Genomic DNA, 27,685 nt, shown 5'->3' with positions numbered 1-27,685 from the left:
GAATTTGCCCAAGGTCACACAGCAAGTTAGCATCAAAGGCCAGGCAAGAATACCTTTTAACACTTCCTACCTCATCACCTGGGAAATGCCCCAGCTCCCAATCATGCCAACACCAGCCAATGGGTATTGGGTACCCATGCCACTGGGAACTACTAGAGGTCACCACCTCCCCAAGGGAAGAAGGGGTTTTGCTACCCAGCAGCCTCCTTCCCTTTGGGTGAGGGCATCTCGATGGGCCCAGCCACCTTCTGGGAAAGGACCCCTTTTGACTGTGGCATAGTGGCCTTGGGCACTCTCTCCCAGCCTGCAGGGCCAGCTGAGCCCCGCCCTGGAGAACTACAGGGGAAGTAGGAGGATACTGGTGGCCCCAGCCCCCTGGGACCTCCAGCCTTGCCTCCTGCATGATCATCTGAAATCCACAAAGGAATGGACACAGGGCAGACTCTCATCTTCCCACCCCTGCCCCTGTCTCTGAGAAACCTCCTCGGGAGTCTCAGCTCACTCTGCCAGGGGCTGGTGCTTGCTGAAGACCGCCCCTCTGTGCATATATATAGACAGTCCACACACGTAAAGTACAAGGTAGCTAAGGAGTCATATCCTGACAGTACTGAAGTGTGCTTGGGCTAGTTTGCACAGCTTGCCTTAGTCTAGGTAACTGCTGGTAAGAAAGTCAGTGCAGTTGCTTCTCTCCACTCCTGGGGTCTATGACCTTTCACCAATGTCACTGTCAGACACAGAGGGACCTGGGGCAGGGATGAGGGTAGAGGTCTCTGGTGGGTCCGAGCTGCAAAAAAGCATTGAGAATCTATCCACAGGTCTGCCCCTCCAGCCAGAAGGGGGTGGCCTCCAATGCGGTCATCTTTTAGCTGCCAGAACTGTGTTAACCACCTGGGACTGTGGATGTCTTCTCATATGTCTTCAGCCCTCATCCCCACCCCTGCAAGTCCTCATGCCCACAATCCCCATGCCCCTCATGCCCCATCCTCCCCTTTCTGCTCCCCATCTCCAGTCAAATGCCAAGGCCAAAGCCATGGTGGCCTTTCTGGGAGTCAGTGTGGAGCGGATGGGGGACAGAGCAGTGACCGCAGAGATGAGGCTGCAGGCGATGCACTGTGGTCCTGTTGCATGATGATGTGGGGCCAGTCCTGGGGCCAGAGCTGCATCACCGTGACCTGGAAGACCACTGGGGCCCCCTGGCAGAAACCGGAAGAACAAAGGGGAGAGGAAACCAGAACAGGAAGACGAATAAGCATCCTAGAGCACAAGTGACCTGGGGCTGCCCGAGGGAGGCGGGCCCCAGCCTATCTGTCGTTGAGCTGTGGAGAGCCAGTACCGTCCTCCTCTGCCTCCTTGTCATCCTTCATGCCTTTCAGTCTCTGGCGGGCAAAGTCCTCAAACACAATGTCGTCATCACTGGTGGGAGAAACAAGGAAAATGTGGCATGTTTGCAGGTGCAGGGAGGGCAGGCATCTCCAGAGGCCTGGCCAGATGTGACTCAGAGTCTGGCTCTGGGGTCCTGGGGAGAACCACAGTGTCTGAGGTCTCTGGCCTCTGGGGCTGACCTTGGGCAGAAAGGCCTGCCAGGCTAGCACCTCTGGATGCCCACCTGTGGCGGTGGGGACGGTCACATCTGGACTCAGGCCAGTTGTGAAAATGCCAGAGTGGGGCATGAGTTTGACTCTCATGCCTAAGGGCTAGAAAAGTGACCAGGTTCTTGAGGAGTTGGGGGAAGTGGTGTGGTTCTGTGGCCAGAGGAGAAATTATTCCCACTGTGAGAGGCCAGGCCACTAGCGGTTTCACAGCATATTCTGAATTCTCCAAGAACCGGCCCAAGAAACCCTATGCACTCACCCAAAAAACCACCCTTAGGAAGCATTCCTGTTTCTGAACAGGAAGAAGTGAGTTTGGCTCAATGGAAGAGAAAGCCTCCAACACCCTTTCTCCTGGGAAGTGTCGGCTCATATTCTACTCAGAGGGATCCTGGATAGGAGAGGGGTTGGGGTAGGGAGTCTAAATAGGGGGCAGAGGAAGGGCACGGGGAAAGGAGAGGCCTAAGTGGGGTTTCAGGACTAAGGACTGCTGCTAAGGACAGCAAATTCCCTTCTACCATAAAACATGTCCACCCGGGTGTCCCAGGGGGTCCAGCCAGCCACGGAGGGCATCCTTGTGGGACCCACATCTCAGATTTCTCCTGGGGGACAAGGAAAGGGTGGCTTTGGAGCTGGAACGAGAAAGCTGCTTGGCCCTGGAGGTGGTTCCTGCTGTCCACCCAGGTCATCCCCCTCTGCCACTGTCTGGTGACGATGGGATAGCCTCTGACCGCAGGGAAATCTGCATCTCTTGGTCCTCAGGAGTCAGGAGCAACAAGATGCCCAGACTCTTCCCCACCCCACAGCCTGATGCCACTGGTTGGGCATGGGTGGGACAGGAGAGCCGAGCCCAAGGCCACGAACCAGCCCTGTGTGAGATGAGCCGGTGCTGTGGATGGACGAACGGACTGACGGACGGACGTGCAAGGACGAGGGAGGAAGACAGACCCCACCAAGGCAGGAGGAAGAGGAACAGGCACGGAGGGTCCTTCAAGTCACATGCAGGCAAGCGGGTTGCTGAAGAGGCGAGCAGAGGTGGCTCTCAGCAGACGGGGTTAGACCAGCTGCTCCTCAGGGTTAATAAGCATATATGCAAATGACCCCTCCGCTCTGCCCCGCCCCCACGGCCCACCCCCCAGACATCCGCAGGCAGGTTTGGCTTACTTTGTGTCAAGTTCTATGAGATTGGTATCTACTGGCGCCTCGTTCTCTGGAACTAAACACAGGGTGGGCAGGTGGGCGCCCAGGGGTTAGTGAGTGGGTGGGCATCGGGGCGGGGGGAGGTGGGCACAGGTCCCCACCCCGGGACAACCAGGAGAAGACAGGGAGGGCAAAGGAGGAAGGGGAGTGGAGAACGGGGAGGCTCATCCCTGTCTTGAAACACCCAAATTATCTTAAGTGCACGGAGAAGGGTACAGGGAGGGCCTCGGATGCCCACTGGAGCCCCAGAAGAGCAAAAAAACCTCTGGACCCCTCCTCCTTTTGACAGGTCTCCAACATGACTCAGATTAATTTCTTGCATGCATGACTTGCACTAACTCTAAGACAACCATTTTTCTTATATTTTAACATCTCTGAACTTGGGATGTGTTTTACAGTCAATGGCATTTCACAGTTTAATTGTGGGAACATTGTCTTCCTTTGTGGTACATACTATAATGTTCTCTTTCAACTAAAACAATCTTAGATGCAATGAAATATGACTAATCTGGCATCACTCAAAAAAAAAAAATGATGGGAATGGTATGTCCAGAGGTCATCTTATCCATGCAGCCCCTTCTCCTACCACATGGGACCCAGCCCATGACTGGGTGCAAGGTAGGGGCTCAAGGCATGGCCAAGGAGCTTCCTCCTGCACTCCCAGCCTCCTGCTCCCATTGAGACCAGAAGCCAGGCCTCACTGGACTTGTAGGCCCCACAGAAGATCCTGGGGAGCTGGGGACAGGGAGACACTGAGCTGAAGGCTAACCCAGAGGGAGATGGGGTGAGGGGCTAACATGGTAGTGAGTGGAGAAGGGAGTCAGCTATGTGGAAATCCCTACCCCAGTGGCCCACAGATCCTGCTCACCTTCCCGATGCGGGGGGTCCTCTTTAGGCTTGGGGTGCATTAGGGTGAAAGGCAGCTCCACAGCCACATCGCTGAAACAGAGACCCAGACCCAGTGAGCCTTGAGCCAAATCTCAGGCTGTGAGACTCAGTGCCTTGTTGGTCTGAGGACTGGGAAAGGTTTTGTGGTCAGAGGAGGAAGGTCTGAAATCTGGCTTCCAGGACCAGTTCTGCCAACCTCTGAGCCTCAGTCTCTCTAGGACTTGAACTAGGAGACCTCTTCTCCTGGATCCAGAAAGGAAAAGGATTTCCCAGGGCAGTGTGCACAGTGGTCACTGAGTGGCTCCCAATATGCCCTGGGACTCTGCCCACCTCAATTGCCACAGCCACCCCAGCCTTCCCTGACACTGCCATTCCCAACCCCCAGTTGGGACCCCTCCCACCCTCACTCCATCCCATCTCCCAACAGCTCCAGGAGGCTCCTATAAAAGTGCTCAGGTGACCCTAGTCCTCTGACATCTGGATGAAGCACTGTTGAGGTCGGTTTCATCAAATCTGAGTGGGAGAGGGCCCAGGGCCCAGGCCTCAGGGCTGTCCACACTGTGCACAGAGATTTACAGCCTTGTGGGGCAGGCAGGCGAGGACGGTGGGGAAGAACTGGCCATCAGCCAATGCCTCTGGCCAGGCCTTCTCTGCCCTTGGCCCTGACAGACAGAATAACAAGTGCAGACATTTACACGGTGCTGACTATGTGCCAAGGGCTCTTCTAAGCCCGTTCCATAGAGTAACTCATTTAATCCTCACAACAACCCTATTATTATCATCCCCAATGTGAGGATTGGGAAACTGTTGCACAAGGAGGTAAAGTATCTTGTCCAAGGCCACACAACTTTTTTTTTTTTTTTTTTTTTTTTTGTAGCTGGCTGGCAGGGGGATCTGAACCCTTGACCTTGGTGTTAGCAGCACCGCACTCAACTAACTGAGCTAACTGTCCGGACCCACACAGCTATTAATGGTAAGTGATAGAAGATTCTGGCTCCATAATTCACACACTGAACCACTGTATGATAGCAGCAGAACTGAGATGGACAAAAGCAGCCCTGCAGACTCCTCCCAGCTTGGGGAAGCAGCACCCTAGGAGACCCCCTGCAATTGTGAGCACCTCCAGGCACCAGCCACGTCTCACCGATCTTGTTGCCCAGGGCCCAGCAAGGAAGAGAAAGGGACCGGGAATGGACAGGTCAGGGCATAATCTGTGCAACCAGAAGGGTCCGTTTGGCCAGGCCCACCACTCAGTGGTGGAGCACTCTACATCTCTGTCACTGAGCTCATCTGGAAAACGGGGATAACAACGCCTCCTTTGGGGCACCAGCGAACTTCCAGGAGATGATATAGGTAAAAGGCCTGGTTAAACTGTGAAGCTGTGCCTGTCAGAATCATTACTTCCCCTCAACGGGAACACAGAGGTTTTATAAGGCTATCAAAACTTTTTGGCTTTTTTTTTCCTTTTTCTTTCTTTTTCATGTTTTTGCTTCCAAAGAGGTTTGCTTCTCAAGGTTCACTTTGAAGAGTGAGCTATCAGAATGGAAGCTGGTGGAAGATTGAGTTTGCCAACCTTCACTAAGGTCATACCGGATGTAGATGGAAGAATCTGGACCTCAACCTTCCACCAGGCCATGAATAATAAGTGCAGGGGGCGTATATGATTCCTCTCTGGGACCTCGGCACCCAGAACAAGCCTGGGCACAAGTCTGGGTTCAGGAAATTTTTGCTGAATTATACTAAACTGAGTTGAATTGAATTCGTTTTACCTCCAAATTGGACTGATTTCTTAGGATGAGTGACATTGCCATCTTGTAACAGCAGGAGGCCAAACTGCCATGTTTGAGACACACACATTTTTGGAATTTCAGTCCATCCAGCTGCCTACGAGGGAATCTTGTCACAAAAGTGGATCTCCTCAGGACCTCTCCTTAGCAACACTCAACCAGCAAGTAGCTAATTCTCATTAGTGTAGGAGTTTACCACAGAGCCTGAGTTTCTCCAGGACATCCTATAGTTCAGGTGATCAGTAATTCAGACAGCCCTCTTAAGGGCTGCTCCCCAGATCAAGGTAGCTGGGCTTTGCTGTCTTTAAAGGTCCCTGTCCCTTGGATGGATGGAAAAGCAGGTGAGGTTTTTTTAAGAAGAGGTATCTCCCTAGCCCCTCTGGAAAGGGTTCTAGCCCCAGCACACACCTGAGCCCGGCTATCTGAAGTGAATGCTAAGATTCCTTCCAACCCAGCACCCTGTGGTTCTGGTCAGTCAAGACCAATGGTCTCTGGGCCCTCCAGGAAGGTGGGACAACCAGGTCAAAGGAAGGGACTTTACCTGGATGCAAGATCTCCCAACAGGCTGGGTGGGTCAGAGGAGGCGGGAGAAGTGATCAGGAGAGAGTTCAGAGAGGAAGAAAACAGAAAGCACATTCATTCACCACCTTTGCTGCCCCGGGATAGAGACCTAGGGGGCACACTCCCCCACCCCTGTGCAGCTCTGACAGCTCCTTCAGGGACACCCTGAAATGGCATTAGGCCCACCCAGGGATACTGAGATCCAGGCCCAGCTCTGCAAACCCCCTTAGCCTCCTCATCTATAAAGGAGATGTAAAAACTAGCCCCGTGCTGCCTGCTCCAGGGAAGGCCGAGACTACCTAATGGCAAAAGGAAGAACTTTAGGGGTCACAGGGAGCATGTGGAAGGCTGTGGGTCACAGGACACAAGACTTGGGATTGCAGGGCTTGCAGTTTTGAGTTGTCCTATAACATGTGGTATGACACACTGCCACCTGCAGAGGTATTATTCTAATAATAAAGGGGACTCAATGGCTAATGCTATTTAGCTTTTTCATCTTTTCATAAGAATTTATAAAGCAAATTAGGAAAAAAAAATCTCGCTGACAAATTAGGAATCCTAATTCTAGGTTTATAACATATAGGCTCAATATATGGGGAGATGTGGGAGTTTTTTCTCAGCCTCCACCAAACTGTGCTCCAGGGGATATGTCTGGTCCACTGCTGTGACCCCAGCACCCAGCCCCATGACCTGAGGTTAGGGGAGGATATTTCAGAAAATGCTTGGGGAACTGTTTGGACCTCTCTTTCCTCCTCTGTAAAATGGGAAAGTCTGACTAGCTAGCAAATCCCGAGTCCAGCTCTGGGATTCCCAGCCCCTTTAGCCATTTCCCCAGCAGATCAGCCTGGGCATGAGTGGGGCGGGTGCTGTGCCCGAGCTGTGACGAGGGGCACGACACCCCTGGGACCCCTCAACACAGACTCTGAGGATGCCCACCCCCTCCCCATGCCCAGTCTTCAGTGTGAGGCCCAGACCCAGGATAAAGAGGAGGAGGAGGAGGAGGAGGAGGAGGAGGAGAGAGAGAGGGGAGGGACAAGGGAGGGGCTGAGGGCCACTAAAGGACGGGTAAGAAAAGCGACAGGAAGTCCTCAAATCCATTCCTTGTGCAAAGGTGGATGCAGCTAAAAGGTCGGACAAGCAGGCAGAATGGGACAGGGGGCTGTGGGCTTTCAGGACACTGAACTCCGGGGTCTAGGGCTGGGCTAGAGCACTCACCCGCCCCGAGACACCACCAGCTTCACTTTCACTTTGTAGGAGACGATGATCCCCAGGATCTCACGGTTGGCTCCTTCCCTCAGCCTGCAAGGCGACACAGGGGGGTAGTCTGTGGGGGCTTGCTGGGTGGGTGAGACATGGCAGGGGGTGGGTGCGGTGGAGGGCAAGGCCATCCATCCCTCTTCTGGGCCACTCAGCCACCATGTCCAACAGAACCCAGTATGTGTCCCATCCCCTGGGCCCAGTGGAGGTGAGAAAGGTGAGCTGCCCTTGGGCAGCGGGAGCTGGGATCCTGAGTTCCAAATGTGGCCATGAGACTCGCTCGCTATGTGGCCACAGAAGCCCCTCTCCCTGCCTGGGCCAGCATCCCCGCAGGGCAGTGAGGGGTGGGTCTGCCTACTCTCAGAGAATCAGATTCTGCTTCTCACACCAACAATTTTGTGCTCAGCAACCCATGGGCAGGAAGGGCTATGAGTTCAGAGAGGGTGAGGGCAGTGGGGGTGGAGGTGGGGTGGTCAGGGAAGGACTTTGCCAAGGAGGGGTGCCTCCCCTAGGTCCTAAGTCCTGTCTAGGCAGGACTTGAGCCAGGGTAGAGAGGGGGGCAAAAAGCTTGGAGGTAGTGGGGACCTGTGGGGGGGACGGTGAAGGACCGCCAGCTGGAGTCCGTGTTGGGCGCAGTGGGCAAGGGTGCCACCCAGGCAGGCCAAAGCCCCACTGAAAGGCTACACTCAGCAGGGAGGACAAGGAAGGGGGTTTCCCACAGTCCCAGGGCTCTGCTAGAGCAGGGTGGGAAAGAGGAGTTGGTGATGACCAGGGGGCAGATGCCCTGGGATCCCTGGCTTTGAGGAACACTCCACATCTGGTCTAGCCCAGCTCACCACTCTGGTCTCTCCAGACCTTCCCGAGCCCCTCTTGTTCATCCTCTCCCGCTAGGACCCTTCCAGGAGTCACTCCCTTCCTCTGGCCTTGCTCTACCTTAGGGACACACCCCGTCTGATTGAAGACACTAGGCCAGGAGCTACTGCCTCCTGCAGGAAGCCTTCCGGTGTGCCTCCCAGGCAACCTGGCAGAGCCAGCACTGACTAAGCGAGCATGGTATCGTGGTCCATCTTGTTTTCTGGGTCACCCTGGGCAAGGGTGGGAGTAGGGGTACAGCCTCCCTGACGAGTCAAGCTGCTGAGGAAGGGATCTGGACAAGCCTAGGGGAAAGGGTAGCCGAGCCCTGTCCTTGCACTGGGAGGACCAGAGAGGGTGTGGACCCATGTGGGGGGAGTTGGCATTGAGAGCCTGGGACCAGGAGGGCGGGTCCTCACAGGGTGCTGGAGGCCAGGTTCGTGTCTTCATGCTTGAGCTTCCCGTCCAGGGCAAGGCCCCGTTTCTCTCGGTTGTTGGCCAGGAAGGGGGTCAGCGTGTACACCTTGCAGAACGTTGAGCTGGGTGCCACTGTGTCACTGGGAAGAAGGGAGGGAGGCAGGTGTGGAGATGGCCCTCCCAGAGGCAACCCAGCCAGGACATCCAGCCTGGCCCTGCTTCGGGCCTCCTTCTCCCAACCTCGGTCTCCCAATTGCAGGGACCACTCGGGCCAGGCCCAGCTCTGGCAGGAAGACTACTGCCACCCGGACAGACGCAGCTAACACTCTCCACACAAACAGGACTGACTCTGAGATGTTCTGCACTAGAAAATTATCCTAGACAAACAGCACAGTGCTAAGCAGTACCTTTATTTTTAAAATTACAGCTACACACAAACCATGAATAAGCTACTGGACATCCATACGCCCACCACCTGGGCTCTACACTGAAAACTCTCCTTGTAGCTTTATCACATATCTGTTCATCATGTATAGGGTATTTTGATTGTTCCATTTTTTGGTTTGTTTTTGCTCCATCTCCCACTCCGCTTTTCAACCAGACAGCTGGTGTGCAGCAGACAGCAGGCAAGCCTTGGAGCCAGATGACCCAGGTTCAAGCCCCAGCTTTGCCACCTGCCAGCGCTGTGAGGCTGAGCAAGTCACGTCACTCTGACCTCATTTCCTCATCCACATACTGGGGCCGCAGCAACTCCAGCCCCACAGGGTTCATGAGAATTAAACAGCACTGTGATCATAAATGCCTCCGCACCCATCCATGCTGGTGTTTGCTATGCGGGTGCTGCCACTGTCTGCAGGTTTAGGATTTTCCACTCTCTGGGGATAATATGTTACTCTGGCTCTAGATCACTTCACTTTTACCCACCCCTCGCCAGGAATCTATACCTCATGGCTTTCATTACATTTTTAATCAACAGTGGATATAAGAAATATCCAGCAGTGGGGGGATGTTTGACCTAATCATAGCATGTTCGTTCACCTACAGGACATTAAATACTCTCTGAAAGACCATGTAGTAACATTTTTACAATGTTTTTAAGTTGCAAAAAATATTGTTAAGTAAATGCACATATACATGTAAAATTCTATAAAATGCGATTGCCAAAAAAAAAAAAAGTGATTTGCAGGGTCAGGAAAAAAAACGTGCATGTCCTCTGATGAAGCACCTAGTTCCTTTAGGCAAGTAAAGATGTTTCATTGACATCCCTCCTCCTGCCTTAGTTGCCAACAAGCTCGGGACAAAGTTCTATGCTCCACCATAGTAGCTCTCCTCAAACTTAGATTTTTTTTTAATATAATTATTCTCTATCCTCCCGCACACAACCCCTTGTACCCAATGGGCTGGATTACTCCTTTATCAGAAAAGGAAAGCTGCGTACCTGCTGCTGTACCTCCTTTGCCTTGGCTACCGGGAAGTTCAGAGCAAAGTATCTCCCCACAACCTTGGTTTCTCATACAGTGTAACTATTCTCTCCACAGCCCTGATCTCCTTGCTTCCATTAGCTCTTGTTTTGTCACTCAAGTTTTCGTGGGTCTTCCCTTGACGGTAGCACGCATCTTCTTGTAGCTAAATCAGGCGGGTGCTTTCTAAAGCACGCTTCAGAATCATCTACTGAGTGGCAAGCCCCTAGCCCTCCGCCAGATGGAAGATAGCCGCCTGGGCCGGTCACCGAACCCAGAGCCTCTCTTCCTCCCACCCAGTCCTGCTCGTCCAAGGCCAGGCTTGTGCTTACTTACTCAGCCTCTTCCATGGCCACGGGGCACTTGTACTGGGCTGTGTTGAAAAGGCAGATGTCCGCATACTGGCGCACTGCAGAGGGAGAGGGAACGGAGGCCGGATAAGCCGGGGATGCAGCTCCCAGGAAGCATCTCAGGCTTCCCCAAGATGGGGATGGTCAGCCCCAGGCAACGGCCAGAGTCACCAGCGGGGACCTCTGCAGGAGCCTACTCCCATCCTCATCCAAAGGGTAGCCCCAAACACACACATTCCCTGCCATAACTAAAGTCTTCCCTTCAAGGACAGCTTTGTCCAGAACCCAGGAAACCTAAGAGAGAGGTGGCTTAAACAGTAAACTCTTTACCTGACCAATAAGCAGCCTGCATTACCAGACTCGAAAGCCTTACCCTTTGGCTCACAGCAGGCCCTGAGCAAGACTTCGGTAGTTACATATTTACAGCAGTGATTTACAAGGCTCTTAACAAGAGGAGATCCTTCAGCTACACTGAACCCTTGGGAGCATTCCCCCTGGCCCGTCCCATGAGCTGACCCGCTCCCAGGGATACCCGAGATCTTGATCTTCTTCACTGTCTTGTTGGTGTTGTTGGTGACGTGGACATTGACGCTGATGGGTTCTCCGTGGTAATAGATCTGGGAGATGTAAGAAGGGACAGCATTGATAGGGAGGATACCAAAGTTCCAGGCAAAGGGGAGGGAGAAGAGGCCCCAAACTAATCTCCAGGGGTTCCCTAAACCTTGGCCATTCTGACATTTGCCCCAAGTTCATCAGCCATTTCCCACTGATACTAAGGTGGCATTGAAGCCACCAAGCATATTAGCCTTCAGTTCCTTGTGGAACCCTTAAAAGATCATTGAATTAGAAGGTGATATTCTTTGGCTCCTATCCTGGCTTGGCCACCAGTAATAACGACAGCAGTAATAATAATAATGATGATAGTGGTGTGAGCCTGGATAGGTTATCTAAGCCTCAGTTTCTCCCTCTGCACACAAAGGGGTTGGACTGGGCGATGTCATGAGTCCCTGTGGCTCTGATGGGCTGGGATTTTAGATGCAGGAGGGTCTGGAAGCAGCAGAAGAAAGGTGAGGAACCAACCAGCTCACTGAGGGAAACAGCTCTGAATTCTCACTAAAGGGCCTCAACTCACATCTTGCTCCAGGCCCTTGCCTTCAGCTGTCCGTGAGAGAGAGGGTGCCCACACCTCAAGGTGGGGCCAGCCCAAGCTCACAGCAGGTATCAGTTGGCTGGTTTTGATTCAAAGCCTGGGGCAGGGGGGAGGTTCCCTTCCTTCCACAGGGTTTGGCAGGGTTATGGCAGGGAGTTCACAGGCCACCTCTATCCCCCTCTGCAGAGCTGGTTGGTCCTTCCCACTGAGCCTGAGGCAGGCAGTTGGTGGGAGTGTGAGGGGAGATGGCCAGAACTCTTCCAGAGGGTACACTGCTCCCTTCTGAAGTCGATCACACCTCTCGGGCTCATGCTCCCCTCTGCCACTCCTCTGGGCTCAAGAGACTTCCCCAAATCCTCCAAGAGAGGTCTCAAATTCCCTGAGCCCTGTGGTTCTAGGGCTAGGGACAGAGTGCCTCCCTGAAGAGTCCCTGGAGGCCAGGAGAGAGCTGGGAGCTAAGGTCCAAGCCCTGGCAGAGCAGCTCCCACCCCCTGCCACATCTGAGCCTCTTACCTCCTTATCCAGGGAGGCCTCGAGGTGCAAGGGCTTATCCGACATGAGGAACTGCCTGGTGGTCTCAGCTGTGGGCTGGGGGCCAGGCTTCTCTGGGGCATACTGGACCTTCCGGATGACCAGACGCACAGAATTCCTAACAGAGATGGGTGGAGTAAAAGATGACCAGAGTCACCTGCTTCCATCCCTTCTTTGTGATCCTCACTTTCCTCTCCTGCTCAAGAGACTGCCATGGCTCCCCATCACCTTAGAATCCAGCCAAACTGCAGAGGTTGGCATAGGGGCCTTGTCACCATCTGGCCCAACTCCATCCTCCCCCATTCTGTCCCAGAACCATCCTGTGGCAACACTTCACTTGGGTCTGTGTCTTGGTACTCAGCAGGATGTAAGAAAGGGACTGGTTTCACTACCTGCTTCCCTATATCACCTAATAGTGCAAGCTCCTCAAGGACAGAGATTTTTCTCTAAATTGCTCACGGCTATATTAGCAGCACCTCTGATATGATAAACACCTGTGAAGTACTTAAGTAAAAACATGCAGAGGGGACAGAGGCTGCAGAAGAAGCTCGGGAGCTTGGGGAGGTGTCAGGGTTCAGTGAGTGGGTGAGGATTCAGTCAGGGGGATGCAGGCTAGTGAACAGGATAACCTCAGTGAGGGGACCCCAGGTGAGATGGGCTCAGTGGAAGTGACAGGGGCTCAGGGAAGACACGAGGACATGAGGAGCTGGTGGGGGGACGAGGACTCAGTGAGATGGTCTCCGTGGCATTCTGGCTATGCCGGCATCCCCATTTCTCAGATAAGCCGCTTCCAGTCCCTGGAACCCGAGAGCCAGGATTAAACTCTCAGTCCTAGCTCTCCTCTTACGAACTATATGACCTTGAGTAAATTAACCTCTCTGTGCCTCAGCTTCCTCATCTGGAAAATGGCGACAACAGCAGGACATACTGCTTAGGGTTGCTGTGAGGATTAAATGTGATCATACATGTCCAGCACTTTGAACATGTCTGGAGCCTAATAAGCCTTTGATAAATGATAGCTACTGTATCCTTATTACTAGTAACTCTTTGGTGTGGACTTAAAATGTCCTATTGGTGGTGGGGTGAAGGTGGTGGCTCACAATGCTGCCTCCTCTTCCTTGCTCTGGCCAAGTCCACTCCCACAACCCACAGTGCCCTTCTTCTGCCCTGGTCTTAGGTCTTAGGAGGAAAAGGGGGACAGAGAAGCAAGGGAGAAGGGTCTCATCTCCCCACACATGCAAGCTGCCAGGGCTGCAGATGGGAATGCCTGCAATACATCCTATAGCCACCAGGTGGCAAACTCAGCCCACTCCCTAAGGAGGCTGCAGGACCCTCGGGCAGCCTTCTCTGGGAACCCTACCCCAGGGTGCAGGAGCATCAGAGTTGGGGGCTGAGACCAGCCATGCCACGAGGCAGGGCAGGGCCGGCCTGACCCCAGGATGGCCAGGCATGAGATGTCAGAGCCAGCTGTTTCTAGCTGCCAGCCTGGGCTGTCTGCCCTGGACTCTGCATCTCCAGGAGAACGCTTCCCCTCTCTGAGACATGGGCTGACCTCCCCATCACACTCTCCTGGCTGGGTTCACTTTCTCCATTTCCCTCCTTGCTTAGAAGCCTCAACTGACACATACACCCCACCTCCTGCTGATCACCTCCCAGGAGGAAACCTGGGAAATGGGGATGGCCTGGAAACATCCTGCTCACTGTTTAACACAATCTCGATTTAGGGGGGTTTCCAAAACAGCATAAAAAGACATGTAATCTGGAGGGGATGAGACAGAGGCAGGGAGATGAGGGAGAAAGCTGCTACAGTGTTGAAAAGAAAAACCGCTGCAGCCTGAGCCAGGGCAATTGAAGCCACCTCCCTCAGGAAGCCCTCCATGACCTACCAGCCTTTCTCAGAGCTCCCAAGGCTGGAATATGCAGCCCCTCCTCGTCACTTCCAGGTATTGTTACTTATCTCCTCTTCGGACTTGCCCATCCTGTCTCCCTCCCTCTCCCGGCAGGCAGCCCACACTCCACACTCCACACCCCAGCGACCTGCTCACCGCTTGTGGATCTTCTCCTCCAGGTTCTCTGCACAGAAGGCTTTGACTTCGTAGTCCACACCACAGGCCTGTGGGGAAGGGGTCACTGACCACAGGGCCTTGGAGAGGCAAGGTCCCCAGTGCACAGCCTGTCCACCCTCTCATTTTACAAACAAGGACCCTGGACAGGAACACTAAGCTCCTCTAGCCCAGTTGCTCCTTGGTCTGACTCTGAAGCCCTGATGCTCAGCCCCAGTGCTGTGCTGCCTCCTGCTGCGGCTCCCTCCCCCATCTGACCCGCTGACTGAGCTGCTCCCCAACTCCCCACAACACTGCACGTCCCAAACCACCCTAGCTGGACTCTACTCTCTGGACTCCCGCTCAGTCTGGGTGGCCATCTTCACCAAGGCTGCTGTCCAGAAATAGCGCTGTTTGGGAGCACCTACTGTGTGCAGAGCCTGCACTGGGCGGCTTGCTTCGGTCTCACCCAACTCTTGAACAACACCAGGAGGCACATCCTATTATCTCCACTTCGCAGATGAGGAAACGGGCTCAGAGGTCTGAGGCCTGGGGCACTAGTGATGTCGCTTCTCTCTGAGCTTCAGTTTCCCCATGATCGCACCACCATACAAGGTTGCTGGGGGGTTATGTGAGGCCAGCTGTAGGTCCAAGGACACTTTGGTCCTGTTGCAGCCAACACCACAGCCAGTGAGAGTGACTCAGGAGAGCCTCTGGACATGTCACTGAATGTGGGAGTGAGGCTGACCCTGCATCTGTGGCCTTATGTGAAAATAGACTGGTTGTCTGAGGCAGGGCCAATCTGGCCTAGACACAAGGAAGCTTCAACAAGAGGGTGGTCCTGTGTGTACAGCCCCTCCCAGGGAGAAAGCCAGGGAACTGGAGTCATGAAAGTCCTGGACCCACAGAGATGCTCCTTCTGTGGTGACCCACCTTCCCTGTGTCTTCAGGCCCTGGCTGCAGCGTCACAGAGCATGGGAGGTTCGTAGGGATCTGTTAAGAAGACAGAATGAGCCACCTGTCGCACCCACCACCACCCTTCCCTGTGTGTCGCACCCCTGCCGCTCCGACACACATTCATCAGGGGCCCCTGAGGACAGGCCATGTCTCCCCCACCATACCATACCAAGCCATGCCCCACACTGGGCCAGAGTCCCTCCGGTAAAGCCAAGGATTTGAGTGTTCCTTATCTAAAGGGTTTGGCCCAGCACAGTCCTCAGAGCAGTGGCTGAAAAAGATCTTTCCATGACGTGCACTGTGGCAGGCAGAATAATGGGCCCCCAAAGATGTCCATGTTCTCATCCCAAAAACCTGTGACTATGTTACCTTACATGACAAAGGGGACTTTGCAGATGTGATTAAGTTAAGGACCTTAAGATGGAGAGATTATCCAGGCTTATCCAGGTGGGCCCAATATAATCAAAGGGTCACTAACGGAGGAAGCAGGAGGCAGAAGTACCAGAGTGAAGGGACAGGAGAAAGACGTGACCGGCCACTGCCAGCTTTGAAGATGGAGGAAAGGGCCATGAGCCAAGGAGCGTGAAGCTGGAAAAGGCAAGGGACAGATCTCCCCGGAGCCTCAGGAGGAATGCAGCCCTGCCAAGACCTTGATTGCAGCCCAGTGAGGCCCATTTTGGACTTCTGACCTCCAGAACTATAAAATCCTAAGTTTGTCTTGTTTTAATTGATGTTTAACCAGCGCCAAGTTTGTGGTGATTTGTTACAGTAGCCATAGGAAACTAATACGCCTGCATGGGAAAGATGACTGTGTGTTCTCTCCACTCTCTCACCCTCACAGAAAGCTGGGGTGGGGGGACCGCGCTGAATCCCAGAATCAGAGAGTTTAAGAAACAAGAAATTTTGGAATCCAAAATCTTGGAGTCTCTGGATTGAAAGGTGGCACGGCAGGAAAATCAGTTGTTTGCCATGCCTTGTTTGTGAGCTGGGTTGAGACAAGAAGGCAGCCAGTCTCAGGGGAAGACACCTTGAAGTGACTCAGGGGCTATAAAAGTCTTTCTTTCTCTCAGCAACTCCCTCAGCCTCCTCTCTCCTACCAATGACCTGGATTCAGGAGGGTCCAAGGAGCAGCCCAGAGGTAAGCGTGATGCCCACAGCAGTGGCCACAGAAGAGACACTTACCAGGTAGTGTAAATCACAGTGCCCCAGGTCCCAACGCACACTGGGAAACTGGGTGACACGGAGCGGCTGTCCCCACTGCCCCCATGTGCCTGCCCTGAGGACTTCCTAGAGATGGTGCTTCTGGAATGGGCCCCGGGGATGGCAGTCTCTGACCTCAAAGGTGAAAGGGTAGGCATGCTCGCCCAGCTTCTTGATGAGGCGCTCCTGCAGCCGCGTCAGGGGCTTCTTGTCCCCAGGGGCCGGCGGGAAAGACTGCACGTTGGCCACAAACAGGTCCTTGCGAAAGGTCAGGCCCAGGACATCCAGGTCCTCCCGGCCATAGCGAAAGGCGCAGGTCAGTGTCACATAGACTGTGGGGAGCAGGGGCCACTGAGGAAGGGCCTGGGGAGAAGGAAACAAGCCTCCCACCCCCTCCCAGAGCCCCAGCTGCAGCCCTGGGATTGGCCCAACCAGAGGCCCCAGGCCTGTCCCAAGCTCTCTGCGGAGGGCTGTGCTGTTTCCCCTTGTGATGTGGGGGCTGGTACTGGGTACCTGGAAGAGCCTCCCATGGCCTGGCCCCTGGGAGGAGGTGGGGGCACCTGCTGGGCCAGTTCTGTCCTTGACCCCCTTCCATTCTGGCTGGGCATGTGTGGAGGGGCACAGGAAATGGTCTGACAGGCCAGGCATGGAGGGGGGCTGGAGTCACTGGCAGGCTGGGGGGTGGGCCTGGGGCAGGGGCAAGGAGGCAGTTGGGGGAGGTGGGACAAGTGCTGGGTGGTGTCAGGAAGCCAGGGCCTTTGTCCCAGCCCAGCCCCCTACTCCTGAATTCCTGCTGATCATGGACAACCCCTTCACCTCCCCAGTATCCATTTTTTCTTCTGTTAAATGAGACCCTAACTCTTGCCCTGTTGGCATCCCAGCGTTGCCACAGTCGTAATATATTGATATGAAAGTGCTCGGGGCATTGGAAACATTCTCCCAAAGTGGGCACGGGGCAGGGCTGCCCCAGGCTGGAGGAGGTCAGCACTCCTGCTGTAGAATTCGCTGGGGCTTGGGGATGGGCATGGAGAGGCAATAAGGTTAGCCTATGTCCTGCCTGGGAGTCAGGGAGGCCCGGGGCTGGAGGTCGGTGGGGGAACAGGAGGCCCCTCGACAGGCTAAAGGTGGAGCCACAGCCTACCTCTCCTTTCTTTGAGATACTCAGGATCCACCAGGACCACACCATCTGGGGAAAGAACAGAGAGTGAGCAGACCCTCCCAAGTTGAGCTTCCAAACCCCTGAACCCCCAACACCAACCGAAACCCAGACCCAACCATCTGTCCATCCCACAGCATCATGATAGAAATGGGCGGCCAGCACCAGTGACCTTCCACCTCCCAGCCTCCTCTCCACCCCCACCCCAGGTCAGCCTCACAGCCCCTGCTGGTGACTGGCTACTTCTGTTCCTTCATCTGTTAGTAGGATTGATAATATGGGTCCAAAACCCCCAGGACCAGGTATACTTTGGAATTTACAAGTTTTGAATTGTAGAGAGACAATATGGTATGTGTTCCACATATTCTGTAACACCCTCTGCAAGATCTGCACCCTGTCATCAAACCCATCAATACCTCACCAGGGAAACGTAAATATTCTCACCAAAAGGCTAAATAAGGCATAAAGAGCTCCTATCAGTTCAAGCTGAATAAAGGAATCTTACACCAATAAAGGAATTCTGCACCAAACTTAAGAACAACTTTAGGTTTTCAGAGCTTTGTGGATTTGGAACCTGTAAATCGGGCTTATGATCTGTAGTACCCACCTCATAGGGCTCCTCTCCCTGACGTGGCCCTCAGAGGCAGTGAACAAGCACCTGGGTGTTCACCTTCTGCTTCAAGTCCTAGTCTCCAGGGGGCTCCAGAAGACTAACTGGTGGCATGTGTGAATGTGCACATGTGTAAAGTGCATAGGCGCATGAGCACTATGGAGAATGTGGAATGGGCTTCAGTGCCCCAAGGCCTGTCCTTGGGAGCGGAATCCAGCTGCATGGAGGATATTTTCTCTGGCCAGCACCACTGGCAGCCAGAAACACTGGCTCAGGGGTCACCCCCTTGCCTGGGATCCCCAGTTCATCTCCAGCCAAACCTTTCTCTTCCTCTCTCTCTCTCTGCCCACACTCTAACCCACCCCCACCCCAAGCTGCCCCTATGACCTCTCAGGGAATCTCAGAGGCCTTGTCTGGAAGTGAGTGGCTGGAGGATCCCAGTCCAACCCCAGCCCTGGGCAGGTCCAAGGTACAGCTGGCCAGGGAGTGCCCAACCTGTCCCCAGACCCCCCCCCACGCATCTTCCTTCCTCTTATTGGGGCTGTCTCCTCTGAGCCACATCCTGCACTGGGTACCAGGGGCTTAGTAGAAAATCAGTGGAGAGGGATTCCCAGTGAGGGCACTTGACCCCACCAGAGGTCTCACAGGACAAGTAAGGGCCACTGATTAGAGGACTAAGGGGGAGGACAAGGCAGGCAGTGGAAGAGCATGGCCTGAGGCCTGGAGAACAGATTCTGGGAGCCAGTGGAAGGGGAGGGCCAGGCCTGATGCTAAATGTCCCATGAGCCAGACCAGGGACTTGCACTTGCGTCTGGGTTTGAAGGGGAATAGTTAAGCATGTAGAGGCTATAATCAGATCAAGCCAAAGGGCAATGTCATGGTGGAAGATGTATTTCTCATTGTGAGTCATCTGATCAACTCTGGACCATGCCCGAGAGCTCTCTGGAATCCCCAGGGCCCTACTCAGGGCCTGGCAGGAAGTAGGTGCTCTGTGAACACTTGCTCTACAGCTCTCAAGGTGCCTGTGTGTGTGGAGGGGAAGCTGCTCCTGCTGGCTCTTGTCCCTCCCTTGGCCACCTCTGCTGTCCTCAATAGACCGATGGGTGTGGACAACCTGGCCTCAGAGAGCCCACTGGAGACTAGGACCTGAAGCAGAAAGTGAACACGCAGGTGCTTGTTCACTGCCTCTGAGGGTCAGTTCAGGGAGAGGTCCGAATGGCAGAGGGGAATACCAAGCTTTAGAAGACACCAAACAGTGTCCCCAGAAAGGGCTGGAGAGGGAATGTGGGGTCATTCTGCTCCAGCCCACAAAGGGGACAAGGGAAGGGGGCTGGAGAGAAGGTGGCTTCTGCAGCTTCCCAGCCCTGCTTACACCCCTCCGGCACAGGGACTGCCGGGGTCTCCTGCCCTAATGTCACAAAGGTCTTCCTCCTAGTGAGCCGATATCTGTTGCTGTGCTCTTCTCCCTTGTGTCTGTCTGGCCCTGTGGGCCCAGGACAGCCCCCAGGGACATGATGAGAGAGGCCACATTCTCTGGACTTTTTTTCCCAAGCAATATATCCCAATTTCTTTACCTGGGCTTAGCCTCAAGCAGTTTCCAGTCCCCATCCTCCCAACCTGTCACTTCCTTTGGCCTCACTTTGGTTTGTTCATGTCTCTCTTTTAAAAAATCATTTAACCTTGATGGGTCTCACTGTGCCCCTGTTTGTAACATTGGGGTAATTCTGGGCCTCCCTCCCTCAAACAGCCACTGGAAGAGGCAATAAGACACAGGCTCTTCCAAAAAGAGCAGTGCTTCTTAACCAGGGGTGATTTTGCCTCCCATGGGGACATGTGGCAATGTCTAACTCTTTGATCATCATAACTGGAGTGGCAGGACTCCTGGCATCTAATGGGTAGAGGCCAGGGATGCTGCTAAAGACCCTATAACACACAGGACAGACCCCTCCAACAAAGAACTATCCAATCCCAAATGCCGGGAGTACTGAGGCTGAGAAACCCTGAACTCAAATAAGACCTCAGAAGATGCCTTTGGTCACAGCCCAGCCTCTGGCAGGACCCCTGGGTAGGTAAGGACAGCCCCCATTACACAAGCACCAGGGTTTTTGCCTCCATCTCCCATCCTTTGCCATCAGGAGCAGCAGAACAAAAAGTTTTTGCAGAGCCAGACTGCCAGGTTTGAATCTGGGCTCCTCTACCAGCTCTGTGACCTGCAGCAAGTCACTGGGCCTCTCTGGGCCTCGTACTCCCCTTGTGTAAAGCAGGGCTAATCATCATAGCCACCCCACCGTCAGCTACATGAAAAACCTTACAGTAAGCTGTGGCTACCACCGTCATTGTCCTCTTCCTCCTTACTGTCATCAGGACGCCCTCCCTGTTTCTCACCTCAGTCCTTCCCACAAACTCCTCACGCAGCCCTCCCTTGAATGGGAAAGCAGCTGCGTGGTAAATAGGCGCTTGCTGACTGCAGCAGGAAGCCAGTCACACCCCATGCTTGGCACCAGCCCCTCTGGAGACCTGGGAGCTATTCCTGGGAGGCTTGGGCCAGCCTGCCTCCCCCTTCACCTTCCTTCCTACCCTCCAGGGACTCACCCACAGGGTCCACGAGATCGATGTGGTCCACAAAATCCCGCTTTCCCAGATAGACGGTGAGCTGGGGAGAAGCACAGGGGATGTTAGCAGCTGCAGACGTAGAGGACACAGTCCCCTGCCCTGGAGGAAACCCTGAGAGCTGCCTCTGAAACTCCTAGACCCATCCCTAAGTCTTATCAAAACCCTAACTGGACTTGGACCCTTGCCTAAATCCTGATACTAAGAATAACAAACCCTTACAAAATTTTTAAAACACCTCTTCTCTCAAAACCCTACGAAAGAGTGTTTTTGTTCCCATTTTACAGATGAGGACACTGAGGCCTGGAGAGATCTTCACACCAAGCACCACTGAGGGGGAAGTGACAGTGGCAAAGAAGTCTGCTGAGCGGGAGCACCAGGTGGCTCAGAGAGGGCGAGGGGAGGCCAGAGCAGGCCAGCGGCGCTGAGCGCTCAGGGGTTCTGAACTCTGGCTCTGGGTTCTTCAATTGCTCCTCCCCCAGTGCAGCCTGGCAGGGATCCACTTGTATGAGGCCTTGTTTGCCAAAGCACTGAGGAATTGGGAAGCTGGTGCGCCCCCACCTACTCCTAGCCAGCGTGCAGGGAAGAACCCCCAAGCTAGAATTCCAGTGGCTCAAAGCCAAATCCAGAGTGTTATCCTAGAAGCTTCTTGCTCCTCAATAATCCCTCAATCCTGGTGATTCTACTTCCATTGTGTTTCTCAAATCTATCCCTTTCAATCCCTGCAGCTGCTCTTGCCTGGAAGATGACACCAGCCCTCAGTGCTCTGTCTCCAGTAGCCTCACACGCCTTCCTTAGCAAGACCAGTTGTGCAAAGCTAACCATACTACTCCTCTATGAAAACCCTTTCGTGGTTCCTCAGTGACCAGAGGTAAGGAAGACAAATGGGTTACATTCCAAGTGCCAGCTCTGACCGATTGGTAGGGGCTGCCTGGGCCCTGGGCTGAGAAGGAATAGAAGAGGGAATGCTGGTGCAGCAAGGAAGGGTGAAGGGTGACTGGTGATGCCTGCTGTGTGTGCAGGAGGGAGATGTGGAAGTGCACGCAGCACTATGTGCCAACCCAGGCCAGGAGTCCAAGCTCCTAAGCCCGGCCCCAGGACTCGCCAGGACCCAGCCCTGCAGGCGCTCCCACCCCAGCTCCTGCTCCCTCTGCTTCCCTCTTGGCACTCTGATACTCAACTGCTTGGCATCCCCCCTCACTAGATTTTATGTTTCTGCCCAGAATGCCCCTTTTTACTTTGCCTTGCCTGCAAATGCATCCCTCCTAGAAGAAGCTGCCTCTGACCATCCAGGCTGGGTCCTGCAGCCCTTGGGCATCCCTGTATCTCAAACTTGCCACTTCATATTGAAGTGGTCGATTTCTGCATCTGCCTCCGCAATCTGGCTGTGAGTGGCACAAGCTGTGCCTGATTCATCTCAGTACACCCTGCCCCAATCCCCAACGGGCCTGACCCAGAGCTAGTATGGAATGATGTCAATAATATCTATTTGCTGAACCAAGAGGAGAGCAGGATGCAGCTTGGGGCCTTGAAGAAAGGAAGGAAGGGGGACAGGCCCTGGGAGCTGCCCTGGATAACAGGGCAATGCTAGGGTCCTCTCACACCAGCGGAATAGCCATTTACCGACCAGCTTGTACTCCCTTTCCTGCACTCACATTGAAGTCTCTCTACAATAAGCTGTCTCTCTTCAAACCAGAGCAGGGCTCCCTAAAGTCCAGGAAAAACGTTTCCTGAGAGGGCACCCCCTCCAGATTGAGGGCTCCTAAGGACAGAGCTGTGTCATGCCTCAGAGGAGCAGGTCTACTCACTCCCATGGAGGTGTGCATTTCTGTAGAGATGCCATTTCCTCTGTTGTCCTGAGAGAGAATGACCAGAGTTTGGGGTTAGGGAGGAGCAGGGCACATCTGTTACAGACTCACCTTTCCATTTGGGCTCGCCTTCTTGAACACTCTGCAGAGAAAGAAGTAAGGCCAGAGTTAGTGTGTCCTGCCTAAGGGTAGGCTCCTGCAGGCCACCCTGAGGCCAGACGTGGACAAGGGGCCTGGAGTGACTTACAGGCACCACACAAGCATTGAGAGCCAGAACAGAGTCCGGCATAATCAGCTCTTACCATCTCCACCGCCACCTCCACCTAAGCCATTATGGCCATTAAAGCTCTCCTGGGCTACAGCAACAGCCCCTTGCGGTCCATTTTTCACACAGCAGGCTGAGGGACTCTCAAAATATAAGTCCTCCAGCTCACGCAGAGGAAAAGCCTGGAGTGTCTGTGCTGTGGGCTGAATGTTCCCTGAAAGTTCATGTGCTGGAAACTTGATCCCGACTGTAACAGTGTTAAGAGGGTGGAAAATCTGACTATGGTATTTGAAAGGTGGGGCCTTTAAGAGGTGATTGGAGCCTGAGGACTATACGCTTGCGAATGGATTACTCCATTCATGGAGTGATGGATTAATGGTTTAACGGGTTATCAAGGGGTAGACTGGTGGTTTTTATAAGGAGAGCAAGTGAGCACATTAAAGCACTCTTGCCATTCTCACCGTGAGATAACCTGCATCACCATGGGACTCTGTAGATTTCCCACCAAGAAGAAGGCCCTCACCAGATGTCCCCCCGGAACGTGGATTTCCCAGCCTGCAAAACTGTGAGAAATAAATTTCATTTTCTTATAAATGACCCAGTTTCAGGTATTCTGTTATAATCAATAGAAAATGGACTAATGCAGCCTGTGAAGTCTACGTGATCTGTCCTCACCTCCTGATGTCACCTCCTACTACCCTCCCTCGCTCTTCTCCAGCCACATCTGCTCCTCGCTGTTCCTCAGACACACAGCAGGGCGATTCCTGCCTCAGGGCCTTTGCTCAAGCAGTTTCCTCCTCTGGGCCGCCCACTTCCCATTATCTACTTACCCAACCCCACCTCCTTATTTGATGCTTCAACCGACGCACCCCCAGCACCACACACCCCCAATTCTTTTGCTCTACCTTTTCTTTTTCCCATAGCATGCATCACTCTCCAGCCTACTACATAATTTACTTGTTTATTGCAAGCCTGGCCTGTCTACTCTGCCAACATGTCTGGTCCTCAAGGGCAGGGCTCTTTGACTCTCTTGTCCACTGATAAATCCCAAGCGCTCACAACAGCACACCTAATGGTGTTTAATAAATATGTGCTAATGGATGGCAGGTAGCAAGCACTCAATAAATATTAGTGGAACAGGTGAATGAATGAATTAGCGAAGGAATCAGCTGCCTCACTGGACTGAGAAACTGAAGCCCAGGAAAGGGAAGGGATACACTCGAGGCCACACAGCAGAGCAATGGACATGAAGTCAGGCAGAGATGTAGTCCCTGACTCCCAAAAAGTGCTCACTTGCCTTCTACCGCTCCTCTTGCCCCCTTCCCACAGCTGGATCTGGGAGCCTAAGACCCCCTGACCTATCCCCATCATCTAGCCCCAGCATTTCTCAGAGTGATTGTTGAAAGGGAGAGAAGAAAAGGGAAAGAAAGAGACAGAGACCCAGAGATGAGAGAAGGTGTTAGAGGAGAGAAGGGAGGATAGGGACACAGGCCCTGGAGGTGTAACAATAAAAGATGGAATGAGAGATGGAAAAAAAGATAGAGGAAGAAAGAAACAGTCATGAACAGAGAGAGATGGAACAGACACAGGGAGATGGGGCAGGCCCACAGGAGGCCAAGAGGGAGGCAGGCCACCAAATCCTTCCCCAGGAGCAGGAGGTCTGGCAGGCAGCAGGTGGACAGGGCTAGTGAGTCTCACCACATCCCGGAGACGGGTGAGTGGGGGGTGGCTCTATGCTGCCTCCACGGCCCCAGCCCCGCACACCTACCCCTCATTTCTGGGGGCCCCAGGGACCACTGATGGGTCTGAGCAGCGCTTGCAAAGAAGAGCCTGGCACCTCTCTCTCCCACCTCCTCTAAAGCCCTGGGCTTTTCTCCTCCTCATGAATATTTATCAGTGTTTGGAGTGCGAAGATGCCACAGTTGGCTGGGGTGTGATAATTGCTAAAGTGAGAAAAAATACAGATCACACGGTTTGAACCAGCAGCTCCCAAGCTGGGGCTGAACCTGCACAGGAGACCAGAGAAGTGGCACAGGCCACAGGGACCCCAGCTGCTTCCAGAAGCCTTTGTCCACCCTTCGCAAGCCCAGGGTCTGAGGGAAAGGAGAAGCCACGAATAACTGAGTCAAGTAAATGCTGGGGGGTGGGGGGGGGAGGTCACCCTGGCCAGGCTGAGAAGAGTGATATTCAAGAAGGGAGGCAGGAAAGGAACTAGCATTTGTTGACTGGCTAATCATTTCTCACAACAGCACAGTACAATGGGTATTATAACCTCCATTTTACAGATAATTAATTCAAGGCTCAGAGAGATGCAGTAATTTGCCAGGAACACACAGCAAGCAAGGGGCTAGGTTGGGATTCTGTCTGCCTCCAGAAGCTGGGTGCTTTATATCCAACCCTGCTGCTCTCCTAAAGCAGGTGTTTTTATCAACATCAGGAATAACAGAAGAGAGGGGAAATGAGGACAGAAGAGAGGAAGGGAAGAGAAAAAAAATGAAAGGGTGAGAAGGGGCAATGGGGGGAGTGAGGGGCACAGGCCAGCAGTGTGGAATGTCCTGCCACTAACTTGGTCAGCACCAGGACGCCTCCTTCAGGAAGCCGGACTCTGATGGCTTTCTCAACAACAATCACAACTGCCACATTCCTGAGAGCACGCTCTGCCCCAGTCATGTCTCTAAGTACTTTTCCCAGAACACTGCTGATCCTTACAACAGTCCCATTTTGGAGATGAGGAAACTGAGGCTCAGAGAGATGAAGTGTGGTCTGCTTGTCTCCAGAGCCCACCTCCTTTCCACTCTGTCATGTAGCTAAGCCCTCTCTGAAACAACTCCGCTAGCTTTCCAAGTCTAGCACTATCAGAAAAGAGCCCCTGGGGGGATGTTTCCAGTTTCCCAGACCCTGCACATGTGCAGCATCACACAGAGAGCTCTGCCTGTCCACTTTGAAGAGTAAGCATAGAAGCCCAAGACTGTGGTCAAAGACAAACTTCCAGGCTTGTGGGAAGCTGGGTTTGGGACACACACACACACACACACACACACACACACACACACACACACACACACACACACACACACACCCAGTCCCATCTATGCCCCACACACACACACACACACACACACACACACACACACACACACACACACACACACACACACACACACCCAGTCCCATCTATGCCCCACAGCCTGATCCTCAGAGCCACAGCTGGATTCCCGTAATAGAAATATTAGCAGTGTTCTAGCTGATTAGGGCTCCCTGGAGACAAGGAACAGAAACCCACTAAGGGTAGCTCAAGAAAAGGGGCAGGGGTGCTATAAGGAGGCAAAAATCTCACGGGAAGCCCAAGCAGGCAGGACGCATGGAGGCTGGAGCCGGGAGTGCGGAAGCCATCAGACTCTCAGGCGGTTGCTCTCTCTCTCCAGCACTCCTTCTGGGGCCGCAAGTTCTCCCAGCTGCACTGCTCTCTGTGCAGCTACTCCATTGTCTCTGTGGACCAGCAGTCTCTGCTTACTCAGGGCTTTTCTGCTCCTCCATCCTTTTGGCTTGCATGTGACTCTCTCTCCAACCCTGTTTCTACTCTGCCTCTTGCTCAGCTTCCCACTGCTAACTGGCTGAATGGCCCAATTCCAAACTCCCAGGAGAGGAATTTGATTGGTCAGCTTTGGTCAGGTGTCTTATCCCTGGGCCAATCAGCTATGTCTAGGGTGTGTCATGTGGTCCATGAGGCATGGGCAGAAGAGGGTCTGTAGAGCAGTGTTTTCCAAACCAGGGATCACAACGCAGTAGCTGATAATAAAATCAATGTAAAAGATTTTTTGGTCTTTAATGAAATGGAATAGAATAGAAAATATAAGCATGCACTGCAAGTAGCAAGGGTATAGCAGACATTACTATATACACATCAATATTCAGTTTCCCTCTAAGGCTGGGTATATGGGAGTTTCAAACTTCTCCAGTCCTGTGAAGTTAGGCATGCCCATGTGGCTTGCTCTGGGCAATGAAATATGAGTAGAAGTGCTACATGTCACTTCCAGGTAGATGCATTTAGGTGCCAGTGCATGATTCCCCATGCCCTTTGTATTAGTTGGGGTTTTTTTGTTTGTTTTTGTTTTTGCTGCTGGCCAGTGTAGGGAATCAAATCCTGGACCTTGGTGTTATTAGCACCATGCTCTAACCAACTGAGCTAACTGGTCAGCCCCTATATTAGTTTTCTATGGCTACTATAACAAATTACCACATACTTAGTGCCTTAAAACAAAACAAACTTATTATCTTACAGTTCTGTAGTTCAGAAGTTCAAAATAGGCCTCAATGAGCAAAGGTCAAGGTCAGCAGGGCTGCATTCCTTTCTGGAGACTCTATGGGCAAATCTGTCTCCTTGACCCTTCCAGCTTCTGGAGGCCACCCACATTCCTTGTCTCATGGCCTCCTTCCTCCATCTCCAAAGCCAGCAAGGGCAGGGTGAGTTCTTATCATACTGCATCAGTCTGACCTCCTCTTCTGCCTCTCTCATCCACTTTCAAAGACCCTTGGGATTACACTGGACCCATAGGGATAAAACAAAATAATCTCCCTATTTTAAGGTCAGATAATTAGCAACCTTAATTCCATCTGCAACCATCATTACCCTTTGCCATGTAACATAATATATACACAGTTTCCAAGGATTACACAGACATCTTTGGGGGTGCATTCTTTAGCCTACCACACTCTCTTTCCTCTGCCACTGAAAGCAGCAATGATCTACATGGGAAAGCCTCCATCTACCTAAATCCCAGGGCTCTCCTGCTACATGATAGATGTGTAGCATAAGGGAGGAAGAAAACTCTTGAGCTACTAAGATTTAGGGATTGTTTGTTACTGCAGCAGACCAGCTTCTCCTGCCTGATACAAAAAGTGAGTATTATTTAGTGAAACTTTTGTTTCGGGTGAATATGAATGTACTGAGTTACAATTTAAAATAAATTTCATGCTGCAAATTTTAAAATGTTT

The 27,685-nt window shown here is 53.1% G+C and overlaps 1 protein-coding gene across 1 annotated transcript; it reads right to left on the bottom strand.

Annotated features, from left to right (window-relative positions):
• Positions 1-1,067: 1,067 nt before the first annotated feature.
• Positions 1,068-22,569, bottom strand: ARRB1 (arrestin beta 1; the record flags this gene model as incomplete). The annotated part of the gene is made up of 15 exons (XM_063093655.1): positions 1,068-1,413; positions 2,754-2,805; positions 3,658-3,728; positions 6,006-6,029; positions 7,241-7,324; positions 8,554-8,691; positions 10,348-10,420; positions 10,894-10,978; positions 12,025-12,160; positions 14,088-14,155; positions 15,018-15,077; positions 16,377-16,573; positions 17,383-17,427; positions 20,600-20,660; positions 22,537-22,569. Coding segments are annotated over 15 exons (1,239 nt in total), but the record flags the coding sequence as incomplete, so codon positions are not given.
• Positions 22,570-27,685: the final 5,116 nt, after the last annotated feature.

The sequence above is a fragment of the Cynocephalus volans genome, chromosome 4 (genome assembly GCF_027409185.1).
Source record: "Cynocephalus volans isolate mCynVol1 chromosome 4, mCynVol1.pri, whole genome shotgun sequence".
Classification (NCBI taxonomy): domain Eukaryota; kingdom Metazoa; phylum Chordata; class Mammalia; order Dermoptera; family Cynocephalidae; genus Cynocephalus; species Cynocephalus volans.
This window is presented reverse-complemented; position numbering and strand designations above follow the sequence as displayed.